Source organism: Cryptomeria japonica, chromosome 10 (genome assembly GCF_030272615.1).
Source record: "Cryptomeria japonica chromosome 10, Sugi_1.0, whole genome shotgun sequence".
In the NCBI taxonomy this organism is placed as follows: domain Eukaryota; kingdom Viridiplantae; phylum Streptophyta; class Pinopsida; order Cupressales; family Cupressaceae; genus Cryptomeria; species Cryptomeria japonica.
Window position 1 is genome coordinate 538,017,720 of NC_081414.1, and position 26,687 is coordinate 538,044,406.

At 37.6% G+C, this 26,687-nt stretch overlaps 1 protein-coding gene across 1 annotated transcript in view; it reads right to left on the reverse strand.

Moving 5' to 3' along the window:
* Window positions 1-1,366: 1,366 nt before the first annotated feature.
* LOC131060846 (protein SCO1 homolog 2, mitochondrial) overlaps window positions 1,367-26,687 on the reverse strand; it is a 140,854-nt gene continuing 115,533 nt past the window's right edge. The window contains exons 5-7 of the mRNA XM_057994263.2: window positions 2,375-2,464; window positions 2,101-2,233; window positions 1,367-1,853 (exon numbers count right to left, since the gene is read on the reverse strand). Coding sequence (XP_057850246.2) covers window positions 1,739-1,853; window positions 2,101-2,233; window positions 2,375-2,464 — 338 coding nt within the window. The 3' untranslated portion in view covers window positions 1,367-1,738. The remainder of the gene's footprint in view (window positions 1,854-2,100; window positions 2,234-2,374; window positions 2,465-26,687) is intronic.

The window sequence follows — 26,687 nt, forward strand, 5'->3', positions numbered from 1 at the left end:
AGAATACTTGAGCCAAACCATCTCAATCCCAAATTTGGAAGGTCAATATACCAGCAGGTCACTGTATTACTTTCCTACAAGGGCAATAATGAGGAGAAATAGGAGGAAGTAAAGACATAAAACTAGAATACTCAAGCCAACCCATCTCAATCCCAAACTTGGGAAGTCAATTTGCCAACAGGTCCTACTATTTTTCCTAAAAGGGCAATAGTGAGGACAGATAAGAAGAAGGTAAGACATGAAACAATGATCTACAACACATCTCTCAACAAGAATGCTCAAGCCAGTTCATCTCAATCCCAAATTTGGAAGGTAAATGTGCCAACAGATCCTCATACTATTTTCCTACAAAGCTCACAAATATGTGGATAAAGACACAATAGGGGCATCGAATTTCTTCTCAAAGAATCCTTGAATGCTGGGGCATCTTCAAGCATATAACAGACCAAAAAATATCGTTACTGCTGCTTCCTTCTCTTTTGGTTTTGGATTGTTCTTCTCCCTTTTAGGAAGGGTGGTGACCAATTTACACAGCTGCTTTTCTCTGACAAGGGCATTATGCACAAATCAGAACAGAATAGTAGGGATGCCCTCCTTTCACATTTGTGTTTTCCTTTCCCATTGTGGCATCTGCAACCTACAACTCCCTCTTCCAGTTTACTTTTGAGCTGTCTACAACCTTACGTTTTGGAAATAGACTTCAACTGTACTCAAGCAAACCTTGAATAGCTTCATTCTTCAGGCAATTGGCATGGGTTTATTTCGGGACAAAGCTGTGCTCTAATACAAACTGATAGAAAAGCATGAAAATGATCGATGAAAGTAGGATCATAAGTGCACAGAAATGTATCCCAAAAAGCATTAAAAACAACAAAAAACTGGTACAGTTGGTATAATTGGCGACCTATACCTTAACTAATTCTAGAATCTAAACTGACCACTAACTTCCTATTAAGTTATTAACTAGTTAATAACCTAGTTAATATTAAGAATACCCATAAGAGATAAATAATTGGTTTGTAATATGTATAGTTATAAATCTCTCAGGAATATTAACAAATTTAACGATGTTTAACATTGCAATAGGTTTGATTAAGCACTGTTGACTCAATCACTCTTCTGGACAAGTTCCTTCTATTCGTAGGTGACAAAACAATGTGTTAAATATGGGTTTTTGAATTTAACAGGTCACGTACAATCATCATGTGGTAATTGAATTACTAAAGTTAATCATATCTGAAATCATTTTCACCTTTGTTAGTGGGATATTTGATTGTGTTTTTGGCACTCCAGCAGAAATATTTTGTTGCAACTCTGGTTTGCTATCAAAGGCAGAACTTTCTATGATCTTTATTAAATATGTTTGCAGAAAAACTAGGGCAAAATATTGTATTTCTTATTGTAGCAAAAGTCTGATTGTTAAATGTTTGACAGGAGAGGAAAAATGCTCATTAAAATTTGAGTTAGAATGTATGACTAAAAGCCTGCCCACGTAAATGCAATTGTTTGAAGTGATAACATTGGCATTCAACATTCCACATTTTATAAGGGCTTTATTCATTTTAAAAGTCTCAATAAATGAAATGCATCAATTCCTACAACATCCGATTGGCCCAATTAGGTGCCAAGAAGCTCTCATCTAACCTTTCAATATGGATGCCTTCAAATGAAAAACTGGCATTCAAATTCTCTGATTCTAAGAGAATGAGATTATAAACAGATTTTCCAAACAAAAGGTTCACATAGCTTTTGAGATCTTTTTAACTTCAGAAGTTATTGCATAAGCCAGTTGCTCTGCATTATACTCCAAACCAAACACTCTCGCAAATCCCATATTAGGGTTCATCAGGTACCTGCAAATTGTCAATATAATTTGAGTAGCGAGAAAACACAGTAATTATATAATTAAAAATGCTGCCTCAACTCTCCACCAATTCAGCATCATTTTTCTAACAATAAAATTAGAGATACACTCAAGTGTTGACACTAAGCATAAATGACAGATATCAAGTGCCCACTGAGTCCTGACCAAACATGCATGAAGATAAGTAGTATAGACTTCCATATTGTTCAATTCATTGGTGGTAGGGGTTAGCTTACATATCATGAGAGCAATCAATAAGGTAATCTGGTCCTTCTACATCAGTTTTCTTAAAAAAAACACGAAACTCCTGTGCTACCTGCCTTAATACATTTTCAGGTCCAGTAAGACCCATGATCCTTGGATGAAATTCTGCAAGATATAGACTTCAATGTCAAAATGAAACAGAGACACAAACATTCACTATTTCATGTTATTTCTGGGTAATAGATTAACCCAGCTTTCAACTTCTTAATTCCATAATGCAAGTAAAAAGTAGCAAGCCAACTAAACCTCGAAGGTAAGCACGTAAATGAGATGGAGTATCCCGGAAGGGATCGATAGTAAGAAAAACTGCATTGATCCTCATGTTCTCCTTCGTTTCTGAATGACAATTATGATGATCATAAGTTACACATGACTTGCAACTATAAATGATCATAAGTTACACATGAGACGCAACTATAAAGAAATGCATGTGAAAAGATAAATGGAGATTACCATGTTAAAATGATTTTTTACCTGTATAACTGGACAACAAATGATTGGCATATAAAATCATCAAGAGCCCAACAGAGAAGCAAAGCTTACCTAGAGGGAAAGAACCCAAAGGAGAAGCTCAGCTTACCCCAACAGAAAGACACCCAAGGAAAGCAAGGAAGATTACTAAGGAAAATCAAAGCCTTCCGAAGGGGATTTGAGGCCCAACAAGAACTCAACCCACCCAGAAAAGAACTGCAATGGTAAGACTAGAAATCCACTTCCCAAATGATGCTCTCGACAAAAAAATCAGAAAATTCCAGGAATGTGAAATGATAACCACCCCAGATTCACCAGAATGGACTATAGTTGATATCGGAATAACTCCTCATATCATGTTTCGAAGACAAAAAATGAGAAACTGAAATGAGAAACTGTTTTTAAATCATACATCAGACAGTGGGCAACACCTTAACTACATAGTCCTGTTTTTTTCTGACAAACAAATTGTGTGTCCATCTTGAACCATCATACTCATTTCTATGTACAGAATTTTTCTGTCACACTAAACAGATAATCACAAATGTAGCTCATCTGTTGATTCATAACACAGGCTTACAGTTTACTACATTTTGCAATTTTGTAAGCCACTAAAATTTAAGGTAATTTATTGAAAAACCATATTTGTGGATTCACAAAAGGAAGAAAAACCCAAAATAGTAATGCAGATACATTGAATAGCCAAAACTCTTTACATAATTTAGTAGCATGTAACAAATAGGCAGACTAGGCCACAGAAATGTAATAAAGTTCACTGCAGAATTTAATGTACAAAGGTGATTAACATAAAACCTTAATCTACACAATATTAAGTAGAATTTAGTTTCTGATCTCTGCTATCTGATTCCATAGTTCTCAGGAGAACCTACAGTACTTATGAAAACTAGAATGCAACTACTAATACTTGATTATACTCAAGTTGTCACTGTCATGCTAAGTTTACAGCCAACACACTTAACACAAAAAAATGTTGATTGGATGTTAATCCGCTCCAAACACTTATTATGCAACCATTTTCCAGTAGTTACTGTAACATATTTTAACATTCCTGCTATCACTGGTCCTCATAAATATTGGCTATCCCTGTTAAATCACTTGTTAAGGTCAACTCTTAGTAGTAATATTCTGAAGGACATATTTTCAAGTTAGTTCCCTTTCTTCATTGATTTCTTGGCATGCTGAGTGTGAGGAGTCTTACTAAGCACATATTTTAATATTCCTGCTATTACTGGTCCTCAAAAAAACTGGCCATCCCTGTAAAGATCAACTCTTAGTAGTAACATTCTGAAGAACATATTTTCAAGTAGTTCCTTTTCTTCATTGATTTCTTGGCATGCTGAGTGTGAGGAGTCTAGGCATATCAAAATATTATACAAAATTATGCAAGCCTTTGTGTTGTATGGAAACCTGACACAAATGAAGAATCTTACATGAGTAGTTAAAAAATCTATTAAGAATGCAAGAAAGCTTTCTTGAGTACCTATTGGTTTTGTGAGCATTTATAAATGATTTGCCCATAGTAGTAGTAGCCTTGTTTGTGTTGTTATATGAAGCCTAATCAGACTCGGAGGTTAAATTTTCCCTACTTCTATCGGCACGGTTTCGCCCAATATTTTTTGACGGGGGTTTTGGGGCAGCACCCCCAAGATGGGGTCAAGGGTCAAGGGCGAGGCCAAAAAGACACTTATTATTTTATAAAGGCATCGGGTGTTATTTTTCTATTGGCTGACATGTTGTAACCCTAATTTTGTAACCGACATAAATCTTGATAAAAAGGCTAAGGGTTAGGGTTTTCTGTAGAGAATTTTGTAGCATTTTGCAGCGGTATTGAGTTGCAAGAGGATTGCTGGTTGTAATCGGTTTTGATTTACTGGATAATAATATTGGACTCTTTGTTTGGTGGATGTAACCCGAGATTGGGTGAACCACGTTAAATATTGTCTCTTCGCTGTTATTATTTCTGTGTTTTTCATTCCTGAGTTTAATATTTACCTATATATAATTGATATTTTCTGCATGCAATTCCTAACAAGTGGTATCAGAGCTGGTTGTGTTCAATTATCGTTTGCAGGAAGATCTCACGGTTGAGTGGGAGTCTCATGGTTAAGTGGGAGCAATGGAAGACGAGGGTAAATTGTAATACAGATGCAAAAGCATATGGATTTCAAAGAATCAATGTTGTTCAATTAATCAAGGAGACAAAGCTCCTTTAAATAGAGTTACAAAGACGATGTTTCTTAAAGAAACAATTGTTAACTAGAGGCGAAATTAGAAACAACTTAAATGACCATTAATAATACGAAGAGAAAGATATTATTCTAATACCCTCCCTTAATGGTCATTGTTCTAACTACCAAGAGAAATAACAAAGAAGGTTGCCCCCTTCTCAGAACACGCTGCAACAGAAGACAAGAGCCTGCCACTTGAGATGAGTCTGCCACCAACCCTCCTAGAAACTGCATAACTTCTGGAGATACCCAAAACAACACCAACCGTCCAACCTGATGTTGGAGAATTGTTCCTCCCTGTAACTAGAGACACACCAAGAACAGTTGTCACGATTTTGACGAAAAAATCGACAAACCCGAAACTATTGCAGATGAGCAAGATGCCCGAAAATAGACTACAAACAAAAGACTAGTGCAGATGTTCGCACAACAACTCCAAGTGCGACTAAAAAGCAGATTGCAACAAAGTACAATTTTTGAGGAAAAAATCATAAACCCTCCCATGATTTTTTTCATAGACAAAAAATATTTAAAAACCCACAAATAATTTTTGAGGACAAAATTATTAAAACCCATCAGAATTTTTTTCAAGTAAAAAAATATTAAAAACCAAAACAAACATCGATGCCCAGAAGCCATCTTCACGCTTTCGAGGCACGAAAAAAGAGATACTAAGAAGATGTTGAATGCACAAAACCCGAGGTACAAAGTTTGATGCACTGAGACAAGTACAGGCACATTCCAAGGCAAATTCACTAGCACAAAATTCGAGGCACGAAAAACGAGGCACCCAGAAAAATCTGAGACCAACCCAAAAAATCTCTTGAAAAACCCAGAAGGAATCTGTAATTGAAAAAAAATTTCGACTTGAAACAAAGGGTATAAACCCTAGCCAAAAAAACAGAAACCCTAGGTCATGAAATAAAATTGTGCAGGAAGTTGAAAATTTTCGAATTTGATGTAGAAGAAATATTGAAGGGTTAAAAAACCCTAGCCACCGCAGACATAAAGTACCCGGATCGCAAAATAGCCACCATCAAAACTCGAAAAAAAAAATCCTGCCAAAAATTTCTGACGTGCAAACAGAAAATCGCGTTGCAGGCAAAATCGCGTCTAAAGAAAACGTGTAGGTCAAAGGGCATTAGGGTTAGAGTCGTCTCCACAAAATAAATGGTGTCTTTGTTGTAGAAGACCCACACAAAAATTGCACGATATGCAGAGATTATTTCGCATCAAGTTAAACAAAGAGACTGGCCTGAGAAGAATTCGCATCACACAGAGGATTAGTGGTATTGCATGACGAGAGTCGTGGCTAAAGAAAATCCGCGCAGGAGGATAGATGATCTCATAACTTTTTTGTTTTTTTTTCGAACCAAAAAACCGTTCTTCAAAAATTTCTTTCGAAATTTTAAAAGAATAGATTTTTGTTAATCCGGCTCTGATACCATAATACAGATGCAAAAGCATATGAATTTCAAAGAATCAATATTGTTCAATTAATCAAGGAGACAAAGCTCCTTTAAATAGAGTTACAAAGACGATGTTTCTAAAAGAAACAACGTTAACTAGAGGCGAAATTAGAAACAACTTAAATGACCATTAATAACACAAAGAGAAAGATATTACTCTAATAAATTGAAGGTAGAAAAATTCAATGGCCAAAACTATCAGTTATGGAAGATGCAGATGGAAGATTATCTCTATCAGAAGGATTTATGGAGGCCGTTGGAAGCAACAACCAAGAAAGACACAATGAGTGATGAGGATTGGAATATTTTGGACAAAACGGCACTGGGAACCATTCGGTTGTGTCTGGCACCGTCTGTAGCATTCAATATAACAAAAGCAACGACTACAGAACTGATGTTGGCACTGGCTAAATTGTATGAAAACCCTTAGCCTCAAATAAGGTATTTCTCATGAAGCGTCTATTTAATCTGAAGATGATTGAAGGTGGATCTGTGACAGATCATTTAAATGGGTTTAATACGATTACTACTCAGTTGACTTCTCTAAAGGTAGATTTCAATGAAGAAGTTAGAGCTCTCCTAATATTATGTTCTTTGCTTGAAAGCTAGAATAGTTTGGTAATGGCAGTTAGTAACTCTGTTTTTGGTTCAAATACCCTAAAATTTGATGATGTTGTTGGTGTTATTCTGAGTGAGGAAATTCGTAGGAAAAGATCAGGTGGATCCACATCAGGTAGTGTTTTGAAAGCAGAAAGCAAGGGCAGACCAAAGGAGAGAGGAAAAGGTTCTGGAGGTCGTGGTAAGTCACGAGGAAAATCAAAGGACAAGAGATCCCAATCTAGAGGACTGAAAGATTGCTGGTACTGTGAGATACCAAGTCATCTGAAGAAAGATTGCTGGTACTGTGAGATACCAAGTCATCTGAAGAAAGATTGTTGGTCTCGGAAGAATAAAGGAGGAGACAGACAAGAAGGTAATAAGGAGGCAAATGTGGTAAGTAATAAATCTGAAGAAGATGCTTTTATTCTTTCCCTAGATAATGCTGATGATTCATGGGTTTTAGATTCAAGGGCTTCATTTCATGTTACGCCTCATAGAAGTTATTTTCTTGATTATGTCCAAGGAGATTTTGGGCTGGTTTATTTGGGAGATAATGAACCCCGTCAGATTGTTGGAAAGGGAAGAATTAAGATTAAGTTGCAAAATGGCAATCATTGGCTACTACAAGAGGTAAGGCACGTTCCAAGGCTAAGTAGGAATTTAATTTCAGCAGGGCAACTAGGTGATGAAGGTTGCACAGTTACTTTTAATCTAGCTTGCCGGTTCAAGTTCGGGCATCGGTTCGGGTTCAAAGAACCGGTACGTCGATACGGCAAAATTTTGAAAAAGGGTTTGGGTTTGTTAGTACAAAAACATCTAAATTTTATATATATATATTAATAATTGTGCAGCCTGTAAGCATGAATTAAGATTAGCATGTCACATAGCATCATATAAACAACATAACAAACATAAACTTGTAATCATAGCATCATGATCATACCATAATAGCATCATATACATCAAGTTGAATATCAAAATGACAAAATATTCAAGTATCATTGTTTCAACTTTCAACAATATAAAGTTTAATCATCAAATGGATCAGCTAATTCATCATCCTCCTCATCATCATCCTCATCATTGACATTGATATTAGATGAGCCAACGCCACTTGCACTTGCACTATAAGTTTGCTCGCCCTCCAAGTCATCAAGTGTCAATGCAAGAAGCTGAGAAGTGGGAGCATCCAAATCAGTATGCTCTGGCTCTATATCCCACATCTTCGTTTCCCCTTGTGTGTAGTCACGTTGTTTGTGTGAAAGAAGACGTAGGTTGGAATGCACATATACTAAATTCTCCGCTCTTTTTGATAGCAACCTATTGCGCTTTACTGAGTGGATGAAAGAGTATGTGCTCCAATTTCTTTCTGAAGTAGATGAACTAGCAACCTATGAAGACAAAGTAAACAATTAAAGTTATACATTAATAAAATTAAAATTAAAAATTACTGGCAACCTATGAAGACAAAGTAAACTATAAATAAACTTGTGATAATTTTAATTAATTAAACAAACTTGTGATAAAACTTTTACAGCGAGGGGTTGTAGGTGTTGGAAGCATGCACCATGGAAGTACCACCAGCTATGAGCATCCTTCTTGGATCTATGACGAAGTACCTCAACACTTAGACCATTCCCATTTGCGAATTCAATGAACTCATTTGTAACAATATCTCGCAAATCATCATCAGGATATAGTCTAAGAAATGCTGCCTTGTACCCATCAGATACTTCTAGATCTCTCCATGGTAGAATCCTTTCTGGTTTATCAAGAAACTGATTGCTATAGTACTTTGGTGTCAATGCATAGGCAAGAAGATGCAAAGGAGTGGTCATCTTATTCCACCTTTCTACAATAATTGCTTTCACTTTTTTGAAGAGTTGCTCCTCGGGGTCATTCTCTTTTGCATTTATAGTGAACTTTATTTTTTCAAGCATTGAGTCAATGCCATCATAAATCTCACCAATGCAAGGCCTATCCATGTCGGTATAGCGAATCATACTCATAATGGGCTCAGTGATACTTAGGAGATATGTAACAAGATCCCACCATTTCTCATTCAATATTCTCTCCCTAATTTTTTCTGCCCTCTCACTGCTACTTTGCTTCCATACAGTCCGATTGTTGCTGATCACCATATTGCATAGTGCCACTGTAACTTTCACAAGTCGTCTTAAGACGATTGTGTTTGATGCAAAACGGGTCTCAGCAACCTATAACACAAATTAGTGCCAAAATGATTAAAAAATAAAGCCAAACTTTAAAGAAGAATACGCAATATAGCTTACACAATGATATTATGAACATTGAAATTAAAAAAATCAGAAAATGTAAAGTTAATTTATTATTTCACTTACCTTCAATAGATCCAAATTCGAAAAGGATCTAAAAATCCCTTGAGACATGGGGTGGTTTGTGATGAACATCTGGATGTCCTTAGCCTTTGCATACACATCTCTGATCCATTTTATTTTAGTCCCAATCTTTTGTAGCATAAAATTGAGTGAATGGACCGCACAAGGTATCCAAAAGATGTGATCATAGCGTTCCTCAACCAACAAACCAGCAGCTCTACAATTTCTTGCATTGTCTGTTATGACTTGGACAACATTGCGGGGTCCCACTGACTCAATGGCAAAGATGAGAATTTCTGCAATAAATTGGCCATCTTTTACTTGGCCCTCACAATCCACAACTTTCAAAAACATTGACCCTTTAGAGGACACCGCTATGACATTGATCAAGGGACGATTTTTAGCATCTTTCCACCCATCTGAAACAATTGTTACACCTGTATCTGCCCATGAATCCCTTATGGGTTTCAATGCATCTTCAACCCTCTTCACCTCTTTGTCCAATAATGTTCCACGTACCTTCTCATAACCTGGGCCCTTATACCCTCTTGGAGCTTCAATAACACTTTTTATCATTTGCTTCCAATATGGGGAGCGAGCTACATTGAAAGCCAACCCATTTGCACAATGCACCTTTCTATATCTTGGTCAACAATGTCTCTACTCTCATTTTGAAATGCGGTTTCTAAAGGCCCCTTTGTTCTTTTGCGTGTCAAGGGTGGTTCATTTTCAGGTTCATTTGTGGAAAAGAAGGGGTGGTCTTGTACTACAACATCAGGATGAGATGGGGCTTGCATTCCCCTTGTTTTCTTTGCAGAGGTTTGAGTCAATCTACAGGCTTCTCTCTCTTCTGCCTCCTCATGCTCCTTAAAATATTTCATCACTATCTCATTTGGTATAGGGTTACCATCTTTTTCAGGGCATTTTTTGATGCCTCTTCCTTTTATTCCACACAAATGGCCTACTACCTGATAATATGAACTATTACGTTCAATACCACATCCTTGGCATCTCCAACGGAATCCCCCACCTCCTAGAAGTGGGTTTTAAATGTCAACATACTTCCATAAGGGAGAATTCAGATCATTTCTTTGTTTTGTAATTGTTTGTTCATTGCCAACGGAGGAAGAGGTAGATGCCATTCTAGTTCCTATGGAAAGAAATAACATAAACATATTAAAAAACAAAAACAAAATAATGAAAAACAATTAATGTTTCATGTTTGAAAATTTGGGAAACAAAAATAGTTGGAAAAAAATGTTAAAAAATCTACCTCTTGTAGGCAATGGGAGCTTGCAAATGTATGGAAATGATGCTACAGCACTTGTTGAAGTTTCAAAAATTAGTCTTCAACTCCTCCTATTTGATCTTGGAAGACAAATTTTGTTCACCCTTTCTTCAACCTGCTCTCATAAAACTTTTGTTTGCAACACAAATGAGGTGAAATGAGTGGAATATAATGTTTTAGAAGTCACTTTTAGGGTATAAGTTTCACTTTTTACATGGCCGATTTCAAAAAAAACTAAAATTTTGCATAAAAAAGTGCATTTTGGGCTGCCCAACCGTCCGGGTTCGACCTGGGTCCGCCCGGGTTCGACCTGGTTCGATCTTGGTCCACCCGGGTTCGAACTAGGTCAAACCCCCTCTGGGAAATTCGAACCCTGGTCGAACCAAGGCCGGACCGGACCCGGACCAGGGACCCGGACCGTACCGGACCCGAACCAAGGGTGTCTAGGGGCGAACCCGGTAAGCTAGCTTTTAATGATAAAAATTGGAAGGTTTCAAAGGGTGCCTTGATAGTAGCAAAAGGTGTGAAAGCAGGCACCTTATATCTTTGTGCAGGTCATACTGTTCCTTCTAGTTTAGTTGTTGCAGAGAAAACCCAAACACATTCAGGAACAGTTGCTGCAGGTTCGCAGGAAGAAACTAAAACAATTGTTGTAGGTTTTCGAGACAACACAGTGGCACAACAAACTTGGGCATATGAGTGAATAAGGTGTGAAGGTACTTCATTCTAAAAAGGTTTGAAAATTTGAAATGCATTAATATGGATTTTGTGAAAGTTGTGTGTATGGCAAACAAAAGAGAGTTAGTTTTCTCAAGGATGGGAAGCAAAAGAAAGATGAAAAGTTGGAGATTGTGCATACAGATGTATAGGGACCAGCTCAGGTATCTTCCCTCGATGGATCTGGGTATTATGTTACATACATAGATGATGCAACTAGGAAGGTTTGGATTTACTTCCTTAGGCATAAATCTGATCTATTTGAAACATTTAAGAAATGAAGAAGCTTGGTTGAAAATGAGACACGTAAAAGATTAAAATGTCTCAGATCTGATAACGAAGGTGAGTATTGCAGCAAAGAGTTTGAAGATTATTGTTCCATTAATGGAATTCGTAGGTAAAAAACGGTTCCAAGAATTCCACAAGAAAATGGAGTGGTTGAGCGCATGAATAGGACAATAATGGAGTGTGCAAGGAGCATGAGATTGCATGTCGGGTTGCCTTTAAACATGTGGGCAGAGGCTGTCAATACTGTTGTATATTTAATTAATAGAGATCCTTCAGCTCCTTTGGGCTGTGGTATTCTAGAGGAAGCATGGACAAGTAAGAAGGTGAGTTATTATTTTCTCAAAACCTTCAGATGTAAAGCATTTACACATGTAGATTCTAAAAATAGAACCAAGCTGGATGCAAAATCAAAAAAGTGTATTTTCGTTGGATATGGCATTGATGAATTTGGTTATAGGCTTTGACATGTTGAAAATTTTAAAATTGTGAGAAGCAGGGATGTTGTATTCAATGAGAAGGTGTTGAACAGAGATCAGTTGCAACAGCATGAGAAGAAAGAAAAAGATTTTGTTGTGCTAGATGATATTCCTAATAGTTATGTTCTAGTGGTTCCTCATGCTCTGCAATAGCAACCAAAAATACCACAAACTCCAGTGAATGTTAGATGGTCAACAAGGCTAAGTAGACCTCCTAACAGGTTCTATCCCTCTTTGTATTCTATTTTGTTAACAGATGCTGGTGAGAACCAGAAGGATCTGATGAAGCTATGCAGGTGGATGCAAAGGTTCAGTGGGAGCTTGCCATGAAAGAAGCAATGGACTCCTTGCATAACAATTAGACTTGGGAATTATGTAAGTTGCCTGCAGGTAAAAAGGCTTTACAAAACAAATCGGTTTATAGGTTGAAAGAGAAAGATGGAGGTAAGCATAGATTTAAAGCCAGGTTAGTTGTTAAAGGCTTTGCACAGAAAAAGGGCATTGATTTTGCTGAATTTTTTTCTTCAGTTGTTAAGATGACTTCTATTCGTACTGTTTTAAGTATTGTGGTTGCAAAAGATTTGCATTTGGAACAGTTAGATGTAAAAACTGTCTTCCTCCATGGTGATTTGGAGGACATATATATGGAAAAGCCCCAAGGATTTAAGGTCAAAGGTAAGGAGAAATTGGTGTGCAGATTGCGGAAGAGTTTATATGGCTTGAAACAAGCACCTCGGCAATGGTACTTGAAATTTGATAGTTTTATGGTTGAGCAAGGCTACAACAAGTGTAATTCTGACCATTGTGTTTATTTTAAGAGGTTGGATAATGAAAGCTACATTATTTTGTGCTTATATGTTGATGACATGCTTGTAGCGAGGTCTAACATGTATCACATTAAAAAGTTAAAACAACAATTAGCAAAATCATTTGCTATGAAGGATTTGGGGGCAGCAAAACAAATCCTTCGTATAAAAATTTGCAGAGAAATGCAAAACAAAAAATTGACTCTACCAGGCTGATTATGTTGAACAGGTGTTGCAGAGATTCCATATGGAGAATGCAAAAGTTGTCAGCACACCTTTGCCTAGTAATTTGAAATTGACTAAGGATATGTGTAAAGAGACACAAGAGGAGAAAGACAAAATGTCCAAGGTACCTTCTGCTTCAGCTATAGGAAGTTTAATGTACGCCATGGTATGCACGAGACCGGATATTGCACATGCTATTGGAGTTGTAAGCGGGTATATGAGTAATCCCGGATTGGAGCATTGGAATGCAGTAAAATGGGTTCTCAACTATTTGAGAGGTACATCCAGTAAACATTTATGTTTTGGGGGCTCTAATACTGATTTAGCCGGTTAATGTAGACTCAAATTTGGCAGGGGATATTGATACCAAGCGGAGTACTACAGGTTATGTCTTTACTGTTGGTGGGACAACGGTGAGTTGGCTCTCCAGGTTGCAAAAGGTGGTTGCTTTATCCACCACAGAGGCAGAGTATGTAGCTGCAACAGAGGCAAGCAAAGAGATGCTATGGCTGCAATCTTTAATGGAAGAATTGGGCAAAAGACAAGCTAATAGTTATTTGTTTACAGATAGCCAGAGTGCCATCTATCTTGTAAATTTTTTTGCCTTGCATTCAAAGACAAAACACATACAGTTGAGGTATCACTTCATTCGGTCAATGTTGGATGATGGACAATTAAGGCTAGAAAAGATACATACAGATGAAACTCCAGTGGATATGTTTACAAAGGCAGTGACAAGGGAGAAGTTGAGCTCCTCTTCAGCTTCGGTTAGTCTTCAAGACTGAAAACAATAAAACAAAACAGTAGAGTCCAGGGTGTTTCATTCCAGTGGTAGCTACAAGGTCAGCGGTGTTATGATCAGTCTCCAGGTGGGAGATTGTTGTTATAAGGAGCCAAATCACACTCGGAGGTTAAATTTTCCCTACTTCTATTAGTGCGGTTTCCCCCCATATTTTTCGACAAGGGTTCGGGGCCAATGCCCCCAAGATGGGGTCAAGGGTAAAGGGTGAGGCCAAAAAGACTTATTATTTTATAAAAGCGTCAGGTGTTATTTTCTATTGGCTGACATGTTGTAACCCTAATTTTGTAACTGACATAAGTCTTGATAAAAAGGCTAAGGGTTAGGGTTTCTGTAGAGAATTTTGTAGCATTTTGCAATGATATTGAGTTGCAAGGGGATTGTTGGTTGTAATCGGTTTTGATTTATTGGATAATAATATTTGACTCCCTGTTTGGTGGATGTAGCCCGAGATTGGGTGAACCACGTTAAATATTGTCTCTTCGCTCTTATTATTTCAGTGTTTAATATTTAACTGCATATACTTGACATTTTCTGCATGCAATTCCTAATAGTTTGGAGGACTTGTGTAAAATCTGTCAAGTGGTAAATGATGCAGTGGTTACAGAGGCTTCACCAAGCACAAAGATCTTTATCGCAAAACTGATATCATGGAACTGAAATAAAATTGCTACTTCAATGAAAAAAGTTTGCCTGGGTGGGATTAGAAACAATAGGCAAAACTAAATATTTGTGGCAAGTATCATTGTCCAGCTGGTTAGCAAAGCATAATCTCATTATTATGAGGATTCCTTGATTACTGATGTGAGTTTCAACTGTAGCAAATATGAAGATATTTAATGTGTCAGTATGGTTGTCATTAATGTCAACATACTGATTCTGTGTTTCAGTGTTGGGTTTTGTTCCGCATTTTTTATATGGTGCAGATGTGTTCATGGTGTGTTGATGTGTTGTTGGATATTGCCTTGAGATATTTCTCTCATGTTTTGGTGGTTTGGAAGTTGTTCTCCGGAAGTCTACGTAATGACGATGTTTGTCTGGCAGAGTTTGCAGAGTTCTACGTTGCTCCGCATTTCCGGTTCTCTTGTTGTGTGTTTGGATTTATGCTATTCATACATAAATCTTTGTTGTTCTGATTCGGCACGTGTTGGTGTGCTTCGGAAATGTGTTTTTGGCTATGTTCTTTCCTGGTCCGATTGACCCCAAAATGCTTTATCTTTTGGTCCAATGATTGCGACGTTTGGATAACATGTTGCATCGTGGTGTGGTCAACTTCACATTCCTTTCCACCACGGGAATGCTTAGTGAAGACCTATTTTGAATTTTTGTTTCTTTGTCTCCTTTGCCGACTTGAAAATTCTATTTCGGAAATCAATATGAATGAAGAATGATTGAATAAGGAATATATACAGAAAGACAGAAATATAGAGGAATTGGATTGAAAAGAAGATCTATCTCCTATTGAGTTGTGTGAAGTTTTGGTTGCGAATGATCAATATGGTTGTGTGCTAATGCTGTTTGGTACAAGTGGTAGTGAGCCTAAGGTTTCTTCTAGCAAGTCAGTTGTGTGTTTCAGTGGTGGATTCTTTCTTTCAGTGTGTATTTTAGAAACAATAGGCAAAACTAAATATTTGTGGCAAGTATCATTGTCCAGCTAGTTAGCCAAGCATAATCTCATTATTATGAGGATTCCTTGATTACTGATGTGAGTTTCAACTGTAGCAAATATGAAGATATTTGATGTGTCATGTCAACATACTGATTCTGTGTTTCAGTGTTGGATTTTATTCCACATTTTTGATATGGTGCAGATGTGTTCATGGAGTGTTGATGTGTTGTTGGATATTGCCTTGAGATATTTCTCTCATGTTTTGGTGGTTTGGAAGTGGTGCTCTGAAAGTCTATGCAGTGATGATGTTTGTCTAGTAGAGTTTGTAGAGTTTCAAGTTGCTCCGCATTTCCAGTTCTATTGCGGTTTTGGATTTATGTATTCATACATATATCTTTGTTATTCTGATTCGACATGTGTTGGTGTGCTTCGGAAATGTGTTTTTGGCTATGTTCTTTCCTGGTCTGGTTGACCCTGAATGCTCTATCTTTTGGTCCGGTGATTGCGGTGTTTGGATAACGTGTTGTTGCATTGTGATGTGGTCAAGTTCACATTCCTTTCCAAAGCGGGAATGTTTAGTGAAGACCTATTTTGAATTTTTGTTTCTTTATCTCCTTGGCTGACTTGAAAATTCTATTTCGGAGATCAGTATAAATGAACAATGATTGAAATAAGATATATATAGAAAGATAGAAATATAGAAGAATTGGATTGAAAAGAAGATCTATCTCCTATTGAGTTGTGTGAAGTTTTGGTTGCGGACGATCAGTATGGTTGTGTGCTGATGCTGTTTGGTACTAGTGGCAATGAGCCTAAGGTTTCTTCTTGTTAAGGATGTAGCCTCATTAGGATTGAAGCAAACAACATATATATATATATATATATATATATATATATATATATATATATATATATATATTGATTAATAGTAACCGATTGCTTACGGTAGATTAAACCGAGGACTATCGAAGTCAAAGTCAAAGTCAAAGCATCATTAAACCCAGTAACATCAAGCACCATTAAATGTTTTGATGCATAACTAAAAATATGACTCTTGCATACAAAGAGTCATGTTCACGTAGGGTCATGACTCTACGTGGCATAAGCCACGTAGAAGTCATGCCTCTACGTGGACATGACTTTTCACATCCATACATATACTCCGACTTCGATACTTGCTGGTGATGGAAATCAATTACAGTGGAAATTTCATGATCCAGTAAGCAGTCGATAATATAGAAAAAGATTAATTGACAGAATATATTCATATCGGTAATCTCATCAAAAGATTGTTCTTCTATATATAAAATTAGACTATTGTTTTCTCTATCTCTGATCTAGATTCCTTAACATGGTATTAGAGCCAAGTTGGTAGAGAAATAAATAAAAGATAGTGACACTTTTAAATTAAAATTCAGACTTGCATTCAGAATCAAAGGAATAACAACAATCATGGTGAACAGTATTAGAGTGGAGGATAGACTCGAAGGCACATCCAACTTTGTCTCATGGAGAATCCAAATAATTTTAGCAATTCTTCAAGAACTCGAACTAGATGCATACATAGAAGAAGATACAAAGATGCCCGAAGACGAACCAGAGAAAACAACTTGGAAAAGACACAACAACAAGGCTAAGAAAATAATAATTGATGTTGTTAAAGATCACATTCTTCCAACCATATCAAAACTAACTACAACTTATGATATGTTCAAGACCATTCAAAATTCAAATGAAATAAATAATGCAAGCAGATTGCTCACCTTAAAACAGCAATTAATGCATATCTACATGAACAAAGGAGAAACAATCACATCCTATTTCATGAGGATTTCACAGTTGAAAGACCAATTGTCAACTATTGGGAATAATGTAGATGATATGGAGCTATCTCTAATAGCACTTAAGGGGTTACCATCCAGTTGGGAATCCTTTATTCAAGGCATTAGTGCTTGACCAACACTACCGAAATTCGATCAACTCAAGAATGATTGCACTCAAGAAGAATCTCGACTAATTACAAGAGGGATGGGTCCAAACAAAGGAGGAGAAATTCAAGCACTAAATGCTAACTCAAGCAACAAAGGGAAGAAAAGGAAGTTCAAACGGAAGAGAAGAAATAATCACAAAAGCAAAGACTTCTCCAAGATTCAATGCTACAGGTGTGATAAATTTGGACACACTCACAGGTTCTACCCAGAAAGAAAGAAAGCTCAAGCAACCATAGCTGAAGTTAAGGAAGTAGAGAATCCTCTATTCTTCTTAGCCTTATCAAGCGAACAAAACTCAAACAAACATATGTGGATAATCGATAGTGGAGCATCATGACACATAACCGGATTCAGAGATCAATTTGAAACCTTTGAAGGGCACTCAACTGAAGAAGTTACAATAGGAGACAATTCTACCTATCCAGTGAAAGGAATTGGGACCTGCTCAATTCAATTAAGAACAAGAGTTACATTACAATTGAAAGATGTTCTTTTTGTACCAAGTATCAAAAGGAATTTGGTCTCTATATCAGAACTAGCTGATCAAGGATATCGTGTCACCTTCCATGAAGATAAAGTTCTACTTTGACCTAAAAATTCTAACATAAAGAACGCTATTCCTATAGGATCTAGAGATGGTAGTTTATACAAACTATGTAATACTAAAAAACAAGCACTAAATCATGAAGTATCAAATTCTAATGAAATATGGCATAGAAGATTAGGACATCTTCGATTTAGTGCCCTACCTTTCTTTAGGAAATATCACCACAGGATTACCCAATCTAAAATCTGATCATGTTGGAACTTGTAAAGGATGTGCTCTAGGGAAGAACTCAAAAGGGTCTTTTCCATCAAGTGAACACAAATCAAAAGTTGTACTAGAACTTATCCACACTGATTTGTGTGGTCCAATGTCATTACCATCACTGGGAGGATTTTTGTATTACATGATATTTGTTGATGACTACTATAGGAAAACTTGGATCTATTTCATAAAACTCAAAGAATCAAATGAAGTGTTATTAAAATTCAAAGAATTTAAAGTCTTAGTGGAAAATCAAACTGGCAAGAAAATAAAGACTCTAAGATCAGATAATGGGGGTGAATATATCTCTGAAAATTTTAAAGAATTTAGCATTTTTGTTGGGATTAAGAGGGAGTGTACAATACCTTATAATCCTCAACAGAATGGAGTTGCAGAAAGGAAAAATAGAACCATCATCGAAGCCGCTAAAGCCATGATGCATGATCAAAATCTACATATCTCATTCTGGGCTGAAGCATCAAATATAGCTGTGTACATTCAAAACAAATGCCCTCATTCAATCCTAGAGGATATAACACCTGAAGAAGCCTTTGCAAGGAATAAACCAGATTTAAGCCATCTAAGAATCTTTGGTTGTGTTGACGTGTATTTTGTACACTATCAAACCCAGAATAAAATACCCAAGGGTACCTCATCCTCTCTTGAGTAAAGTCTCCGAATGCTGAAGATATCGCGAAAAGGATCAATCGGGATGACTTCAAGGTTCTTGTATGTAGGATCTCTACGTGTGGATAAGCTCTCTGTGGTATGATGTGATTTGTTAGAATCACAAGGGGACTTACACTTGATGACTGAACTTCTGATTTGCTTTGAATATTGCTGGAACACAAGATTTTACTACCTTAGATTTGAAAAAAAAGGAAAAAAGACGAGGGCGAGGAAAGGATCTAATCCTAACACTAAGAATGTAAGAGCAATGAATGATCTTTGATGAAATTCTAACTAAGTCTTGTTTTGACATCCCAGGACCATCTCCACAAGGTTAGTGCGATCTTCGAAGGAAAGCTTTATGATGTTCAAATCATCACTGCAGGCATAGACACCATCAGGTTGATGCATATCAATGAAGAAGCGACAATTGAAGTTAAGCTTAAGCTGAATGATTCCAGTTGACTACACAAGGCAAGTCTGCAATCAACAAACTACTAGTAGTATGGATATACGAATTCCACCATCAATCAAGCACATTTCTTCCATTCATCTAATCATCTACCATCTAGGATTGAAGATTCAACAAGAAACCATGCATATTGCAAGAAACGACACACTTCACCATTACTTCAATGAAAATGGAGTTTGTTTACAATCAATGGCAACAATTTCTTGCCTTGTCCTCCTATTCTACTCTAATTGCGAGACTAATTCGCTATTCTAACTACTGACTCTCTATCTTCTATTCTATTCTCCTTTTTAACTCCTTCTAACTCCCTGCCTTTACAAAATGAAGAGTTGGGGCTTATATAGTGCCCATAATACAATTCGATGGCTCAGATCAATTTGAGATCAATGGCCAAGATTCAATAATGAAAACCCTAATTAGGGTTTGTTACAACCATTACATAACATTTAATGCTCGACCAATGATAAAATTATATCTTTAGGACACATGTCTTCTCTGGAAAATTCCACCAATGGATAGCTGGGGTAGGTACATCGGAGTTTGTGCCACCTTCCATGAGTTAGGTACATTGAATCTGGACATGCTGAGGTGGACCACACTGACTGGAGAAGTGATGACTAGGATGCCACCTCGTCTGACACTTGTAACTTGGCAGATATTCAACTTGATGTTGTTGAGAAGCTAGCTTTAATTAACTCTTCTGGAACTATCTGCTCCTTCAACGAACCCTTTGCTCTGACTCCTTTTGTCTTTGATGTGCAGGATGATTGATGTACCTCGTCTTGGAATGCTGGATTAGAAGAAGTTATTCCTGATGATGCTTGACCGAAGAAGGTCGTCCTTGTCGATGCTAGACTGGAGGAGGTCGCCCTTATCCTTGCTTGATCTTCCAACTTCGGGATCTTCATTTGATGCCTACACAACATTTCACAATTAGTATTATATCTTGAAGTCTAAAAATTAAACTTAAAAGGAAGATTCAAGATTTTAAGTAGGAAACCTCATGATAAATCTAGAGTTATCATTTCCTAATTAACCATGTAATACTTAGATTTTTCCAAAAAATGTCTAAAAAAATCAAACCTTGAATAAGGGTGTCAAGATGATTTCGCCATACCTCCTCTTTTGAGTTTTAAACTCTAAGAAATGATGTAAAAAATAGATTTCGCTAGGCAAAGTGTAGATCAAAGCCTTCTCTTGAACAAATTGCGCCTCCTCTAGCTTGGAAAAGAATAAACTCCACTAGCCTCTTCAAAAATCTGGAAATTATCCTCCAATCTAGCAAGAAAATCGCCTCTCCAATAGCCTTCAAAATGAATTTCGCCCTCCTTAGTCTCCACACTTAGTAGAAATTCGCTCCACTCCAGCTAGATTTCACACCTTCAATTAGCTCTCCAAATTCGCACTTGAAAGGATGATTGAATGATTTGAATGATGAAAAAAAACACACCTCCAATATATAGAGTGCTTTACCTTGATTCTTGTTGAGGCCGACCTGTCAAAATAGGCCTAAAAATAAAATTAAAAAAACCACCAAGAAGAAGGCCGACTTGATAAATAAAGACAAAATAATGCCTTGTTCGCTCAATCTTTAATCTTTTAATTATTTAAATTAATTTTAATACCTCTAAGATGTTTATTTTGATTATTTCAAGGTACAAAAATAATTTATTAAATTGAAATGCCTTTAATTTAATGTGAATTTGATTTAATCTTCCAAAGGCTTCGAAGTGAGCAAATTTGGCGAATTTTAAGAATATCAACGCTCAAACAATGTCAAAATGAAGGATATCACCAATTTCGCCTTGGACCCTTGGTGAAGGTCAGGGGCGACTTTTCAGTCTAGACCTTGCATACCTCCTTTTTTTCACCCAAAACTTCATCTAGACATTTAAATGGCATTTTTAATTGAAGTTTTGAGTTTGATTTCATTTGATCTCTAGGAGGGAAGTGCATTAGGACATTTTCGCCTTGGACCCTTGGAGAGGGACAGGAGCGCCTTTTCACTTTTGTCTTCAATCCTTCATCTTTAATTGCCAATTCTCGTTGCGGGATAAGTGATGATCCCTTTCACTTGTTCCATGCATGCTTAAATTGTTACTGCAAGGCAAAATAGGCTCTCCCAAGATTTTCGCCCTAGTCCTCTAGTGAAGGACAGGAGCGACTTTTGCATTTGGCCTAGGATCATCAAGTTTTTGGAGTCAAACCTTTGTTCATCATGATTTAGAAGACCTTTCCAATCTTGCTCAAATTTGCCCTAGCATAATCTCGGAGGGAATTTGTTGATTTTATAAAAATCGCCCTGGTCCTTCAGTGAGGGACAGGAGCGCTTTTGAGTCCTTGTGCAAATTCTTGATTGTTTCGATCCTCAAATTACCCTTAAGGCGTAGAACATCATTCCCCACTCCTTCTTGAGCCTTGGAAACAAAAATAGCATCTCAAAATGTAAGATAAATGGGCATATTTGGAGATTTCGCCCTGGTCCTTCAGTGAGGGACAGGAGCGCTTTTGCCAATTGTCATCAAAATTTGCAAATCTTGCATCTCGATTCCACCTCGAAGCATTTTAAACATCATTTCAAACTTGCCTTGGCTTGGATTTGTCCCAATTTGGAGAGAAGAGCTAGATAATATGTTTTTCGCCTTGGTCCCTTGGAGAGGGACAAGAGCGCTTTTGTAAATTCAAGCTTATCTGTCCTTTGCTAGCCTTCCAAATTATCTTCAATGGGCTAATCATGCCTTCTTCCATTCATTTCAATCACAACACTTGCCTTGTCTTTGCAAGAAATTTACACTTTTTAGAAAATCGCTCTGGACCCTTGGAGAGGGACAGGAGCGCCTTTTTACATCTTGCTATATTTCTTTGTTCTTTAAACCCTCAATCGCATCTAAGGCATAAAACATCATTGCTCCCTCCTATCCAAGTCAGGATTTGCCTCAAAATCTTAAACAAAGAGGAGAATTTTGGAAAAGACGCCATGGTCCTTCAGTGAGGGACAGGAGCATTTTTTGTCATTTGGGTTGATTTCCTCCTTTGTGGACCACTTAAATTATATTCAATGGATAAATCATGTTTTCTTTGGTCTCTTCAAATCATAAAATTGTCTTGATCCTGCAAGAACAATGCAAATTTGAAAATCAAGCTCTGATCCTTCAATGAGGGACAAGAGCGCTTTTTGCCCTCTAGGCCAAAATGCTTCATCTTTCATCATGAAATGCCTTGGCTAAGGAAGATATCATCTTGTTACACGCCATGAATAAGAGTTCAAGTCCAAGAAAGGTCTAAAAATGTGTATCTAAAGAAAATCGCTCTGGTCCTTCAGTGAGGGACAGGAGCGAAATTACCCTTCTAGGCAAAACTCCATCATTTCATTGTCTTCAATCAAGTCCGGATGCTCTATCACGTTCATTTTGTCCTCCGCCATGCCTTTGATGTCTCAACTTGACCAAACAAGGTCAGGAATGACTCCAATAAGCCTTTTCGCCCTGGACCTCCTGAGAGGGTCAGGAGCGAAATTCGCTCTGGATCCTCAGTGAAGGACAGGAGCGAAATTTGACTTTTTGAACTCTCTAAGTGACATTTCCTTCTATCTTTCTTCTTTCTTATACTTTAAGTTATATTCCATATATACTTTCAGGATGTTTGAGAGTGGTTTCAGACCTCCAGGAGCTATATTGCAAAATCTAGTTTTTTGAGGTTTTTCAGTTTCCAAACTTAGTCAAATTTCAGGATCAGGACTTTCAGACTTAGCCAAAATTTCAGGATCACGACATCACTCAAGCAGGACTTGCTATCCTATTGATCTCCCTTGGCGACACTCAAAATGCAAAGGCTAACGGACATAACCCTAAAAGACCTAGAAAACAAACCCTAGAAAGCAAAAAGCAGGGGTCCCTATTTGCAATGGGGCGATGTGTGAAAACGTCACAACATCTAGCGCCACCTTGAATAAATGTTCGTGAAACATTTCAGAGATAAAGACTCAATCGACACCTAGAACCTCCGGAAAATTCAACCTAGCTCATCAAGAGATTAGAAAATGTACTCAAAGTGGAAGGAAAATCCCTAACCAGATCAAAATGCCTAGTCTTTGATTACCCAGGTGTGTGCAAGTGTATTCATTCCTCTCGACAAGACAATTATAACCTTCAGGTTCCCTTGTGATTAGCTACGTAGTTTATCTGAACTTCAAAAGCATCCTGGATAGAGCCTCGCTGCCAGTCAGACGTCCATAGTCCCGACGAGGTTATCGCCGCAAGCTCACGAACATTGCTCCATTGCTAGCCAGGCGTCTATAGCCCCGATGGAGTTACTCGCATATTCCCCCTTAGCCAGTTTTGATATTTCATTTCATTTCATTTTTATTTTTTTTTCATTTTTCTCTTTCATTTTCTCATTTTTCTTTTGATATTGCTTTTTCAGTCCGTCAATTCCTTTGGCTCGTAAGTAGTGAAGCTTACTAGGGTTTGAGGATTGCGGTGGCACTGAAGTCAGATTTTAGATTTTTCAACAATCACAGCTTTGCCTGAAAACCATAATGATTCGAAGTCTATTAATGTGTAAAGATATAGTAATCGACAGATGTCGGCATCAAGATACGAAAAATGATTCCCTTCCAAGTCAAATACAGGTCCTGATCGGATGATAAAGCTGGAGAGGAACAACCTCAGATTCCGAGCACTTCATGAATAGATATCTAAGAAATGAGTCTAACATAAGATCCAGGATGTAGCCAGTGTGTGAGCAACAACACAAACGCCTTTCTCACAAGATGGAGGCTCCTCCTCAAGACACCTAAACTAAAGCAAACGACCGACGGACTGACACAAAGCAAACTAAGCTAAAGCGCACACCAAAAGCAAACTATCTAAAGAAAGCAAACAACTAAACTACCTGAGACACACTAGATCATGAGCCAAAAGACTCAAGGCAAATCAAGAACAAGGCTCAAAAGACCTCTAACTAAAGACACGAAAAGAAAACCTAAACCTATATACAAGAGTCCTAGACTCAACATGACTCAAAGAAGCAAAATATGTACATGACTTCACATGATTTCTCAGGTTGTGCAACAGGAGCATGGCAAACGTGATGGTTCTCAGTAGGGCAAATTCATCCTTAAATACAGAAAGGCAAACTCTCACCATGCATATCTCATACTCAAGCAAATTTTCACTCAAAATGATCAACTGGGGTAATTCATCAGGACCATGATCAATCCAAATGCAAGTTGTTTTCCCAAAATCCCCATAATCAGAATCATAATAACTTTCAAGGCTAGGATTAAGGAAAGAGACAACCTGGCATATTTCAGGCTCAGACGGAACTGCATTGTCGGAAGTGAGGTCACCAGCTGCTTCAGGAGGTCGCCATTGATGATGAACTATTCCATGAGCATCCACAACATGTTGATCTTGATTTGGAAAGTCCTCTTGAAACAAGCTCAGCGCCCCTTTGAATAACCCAAGATTCTTTGTTTTCATTGAAATATCTTGCATAAACCAGGCATCTTCATGAAACTTTGTGAGCATATCCTCAAAAATGAGTCTCCCTGATGGATCGAGCTTCAAACATCTCCTCTAGTGGATCAAATATAATCTCTGGTGGCCTTTCTCCTTCATGCATAGTCTCAGGAGGTCGAAGTTGATGATGGATCATATCACTCACAATAACTTGCTTATCTAGAAAAAAATTTGGCAGTGATTCCATTTGTGTTTCCTCTACAAGATCCTTCAACACTTCCTCAAATAGCATAATGGTGATGAAATCTTCAAGCGCCCCTTTGAATTGTTCTTCATACCTGGGCTCACTTATGATGATCTGTAATTCTTCATTCAATATCTCAACTTGATTGTCTTCTTCAATGAGGCCATTTGAAAACTCCTGCAATTCAATCTCAAGGATCTCCTTTTGTAGCATAAGCGAGAATTCTTCAAGGAATGAGTCATCTTCTCCTTTGATCGCTTGTTCAACTCCTAGATCTTCCTTTATCACCGTTTGAGTATTCTCAACTGATTCTTCAACTTTTGTTTCATGGTATTCCTTTTCAGGTACATGGCATGGCGAGCTATCCATACATCGATCATTAGGTGTATTTGTATTGTCAACCTGCAACTGATCCTTCTCACAATTAGATGCCGGAACGATGTCCTGTTCATAGGTTCTCCTGAATTCAACTGCAAGATATGCACCCCAGGATCTATTAATAATACATTCTTCCTCGGACAAAGTTGGCATTCCAAACTGGTTTCTGACTTGATTGATAGCCATTTCACATACTGAGCAAGTAAATTCAGAGTGAGGTGAGTTGTGAATTCTACACCACAATGGTAGCAATATGTTTTCTAAGCGCATTTCGCCATTCAAAATGAGTTGACTCTCGATCATCCACATGAAGCTTAGAAGAGGATCTTTGGTTTCTGGGACACTGAAATTGCTTTCTTCTGTTTCTGGCTTGGGGACATCCCAAAAGAAGATTTTTCCCTGCACTGCCGATTCCATCCTTGATAAGTACTTCAAGCAATGCATTTCATCATGTTCTTCTGTCTTATGGACTCGACACCGCCCGGGCCTTGCAAACTCGGACAATTTGCGTGGATAAAGTTGTGTATCTAATCTCCACCAAAGTTCAGGAAAATCTACTTGTTGCTCCTCGTGAAACTGTTGTTGCTCCATTGAGAAATCTTTTCTTTTTTGATTTTGATTTTTTGATTTTTTGGTTTTTTGGATTTTCTATTTTTCACTTTTTTTTTGGATTTTCTGGAATAAGAGAGATCTTGAATATCTCAGATTCAACTTGAACGTTCAATTGGTTCCAGCTTAATTCCTTCTTGCGTAAGTCCAACTGACGTTCTAGCGACCACCTTCCTTCTTTGTATCACTTCCGTCGAGTGTTTGAGAAAAAGCTTTCCACTGATCTTCCTTGGATTCAAGAGTTCGTGTTCGCTCACCTTGCTTAATGCTATCGAGCGTGGAGGAGGGTAAAAGGCTCTGGATAATTTCTTCAAATGCGATGTGACTTGACAGGATCTGACGTTCAAATGCTCAGCCCTCCTTCTAGCGCCAATTCTGTTGACGTGTATTTTGTACACTATCAAACACAGAATAAAATACCCAAGGGTACCTTATCCTCTCTTGAGTAAAGTCTCCGAACCTTGAAGTCATCCCGATTGATCCTTTTCGCGATATCTTCAGCATTCGGAGACTTTACTCAAGAGAGTATAAGGTACCCTTGGGTATTTTATTCTGTGTTTGATAGTGTACAA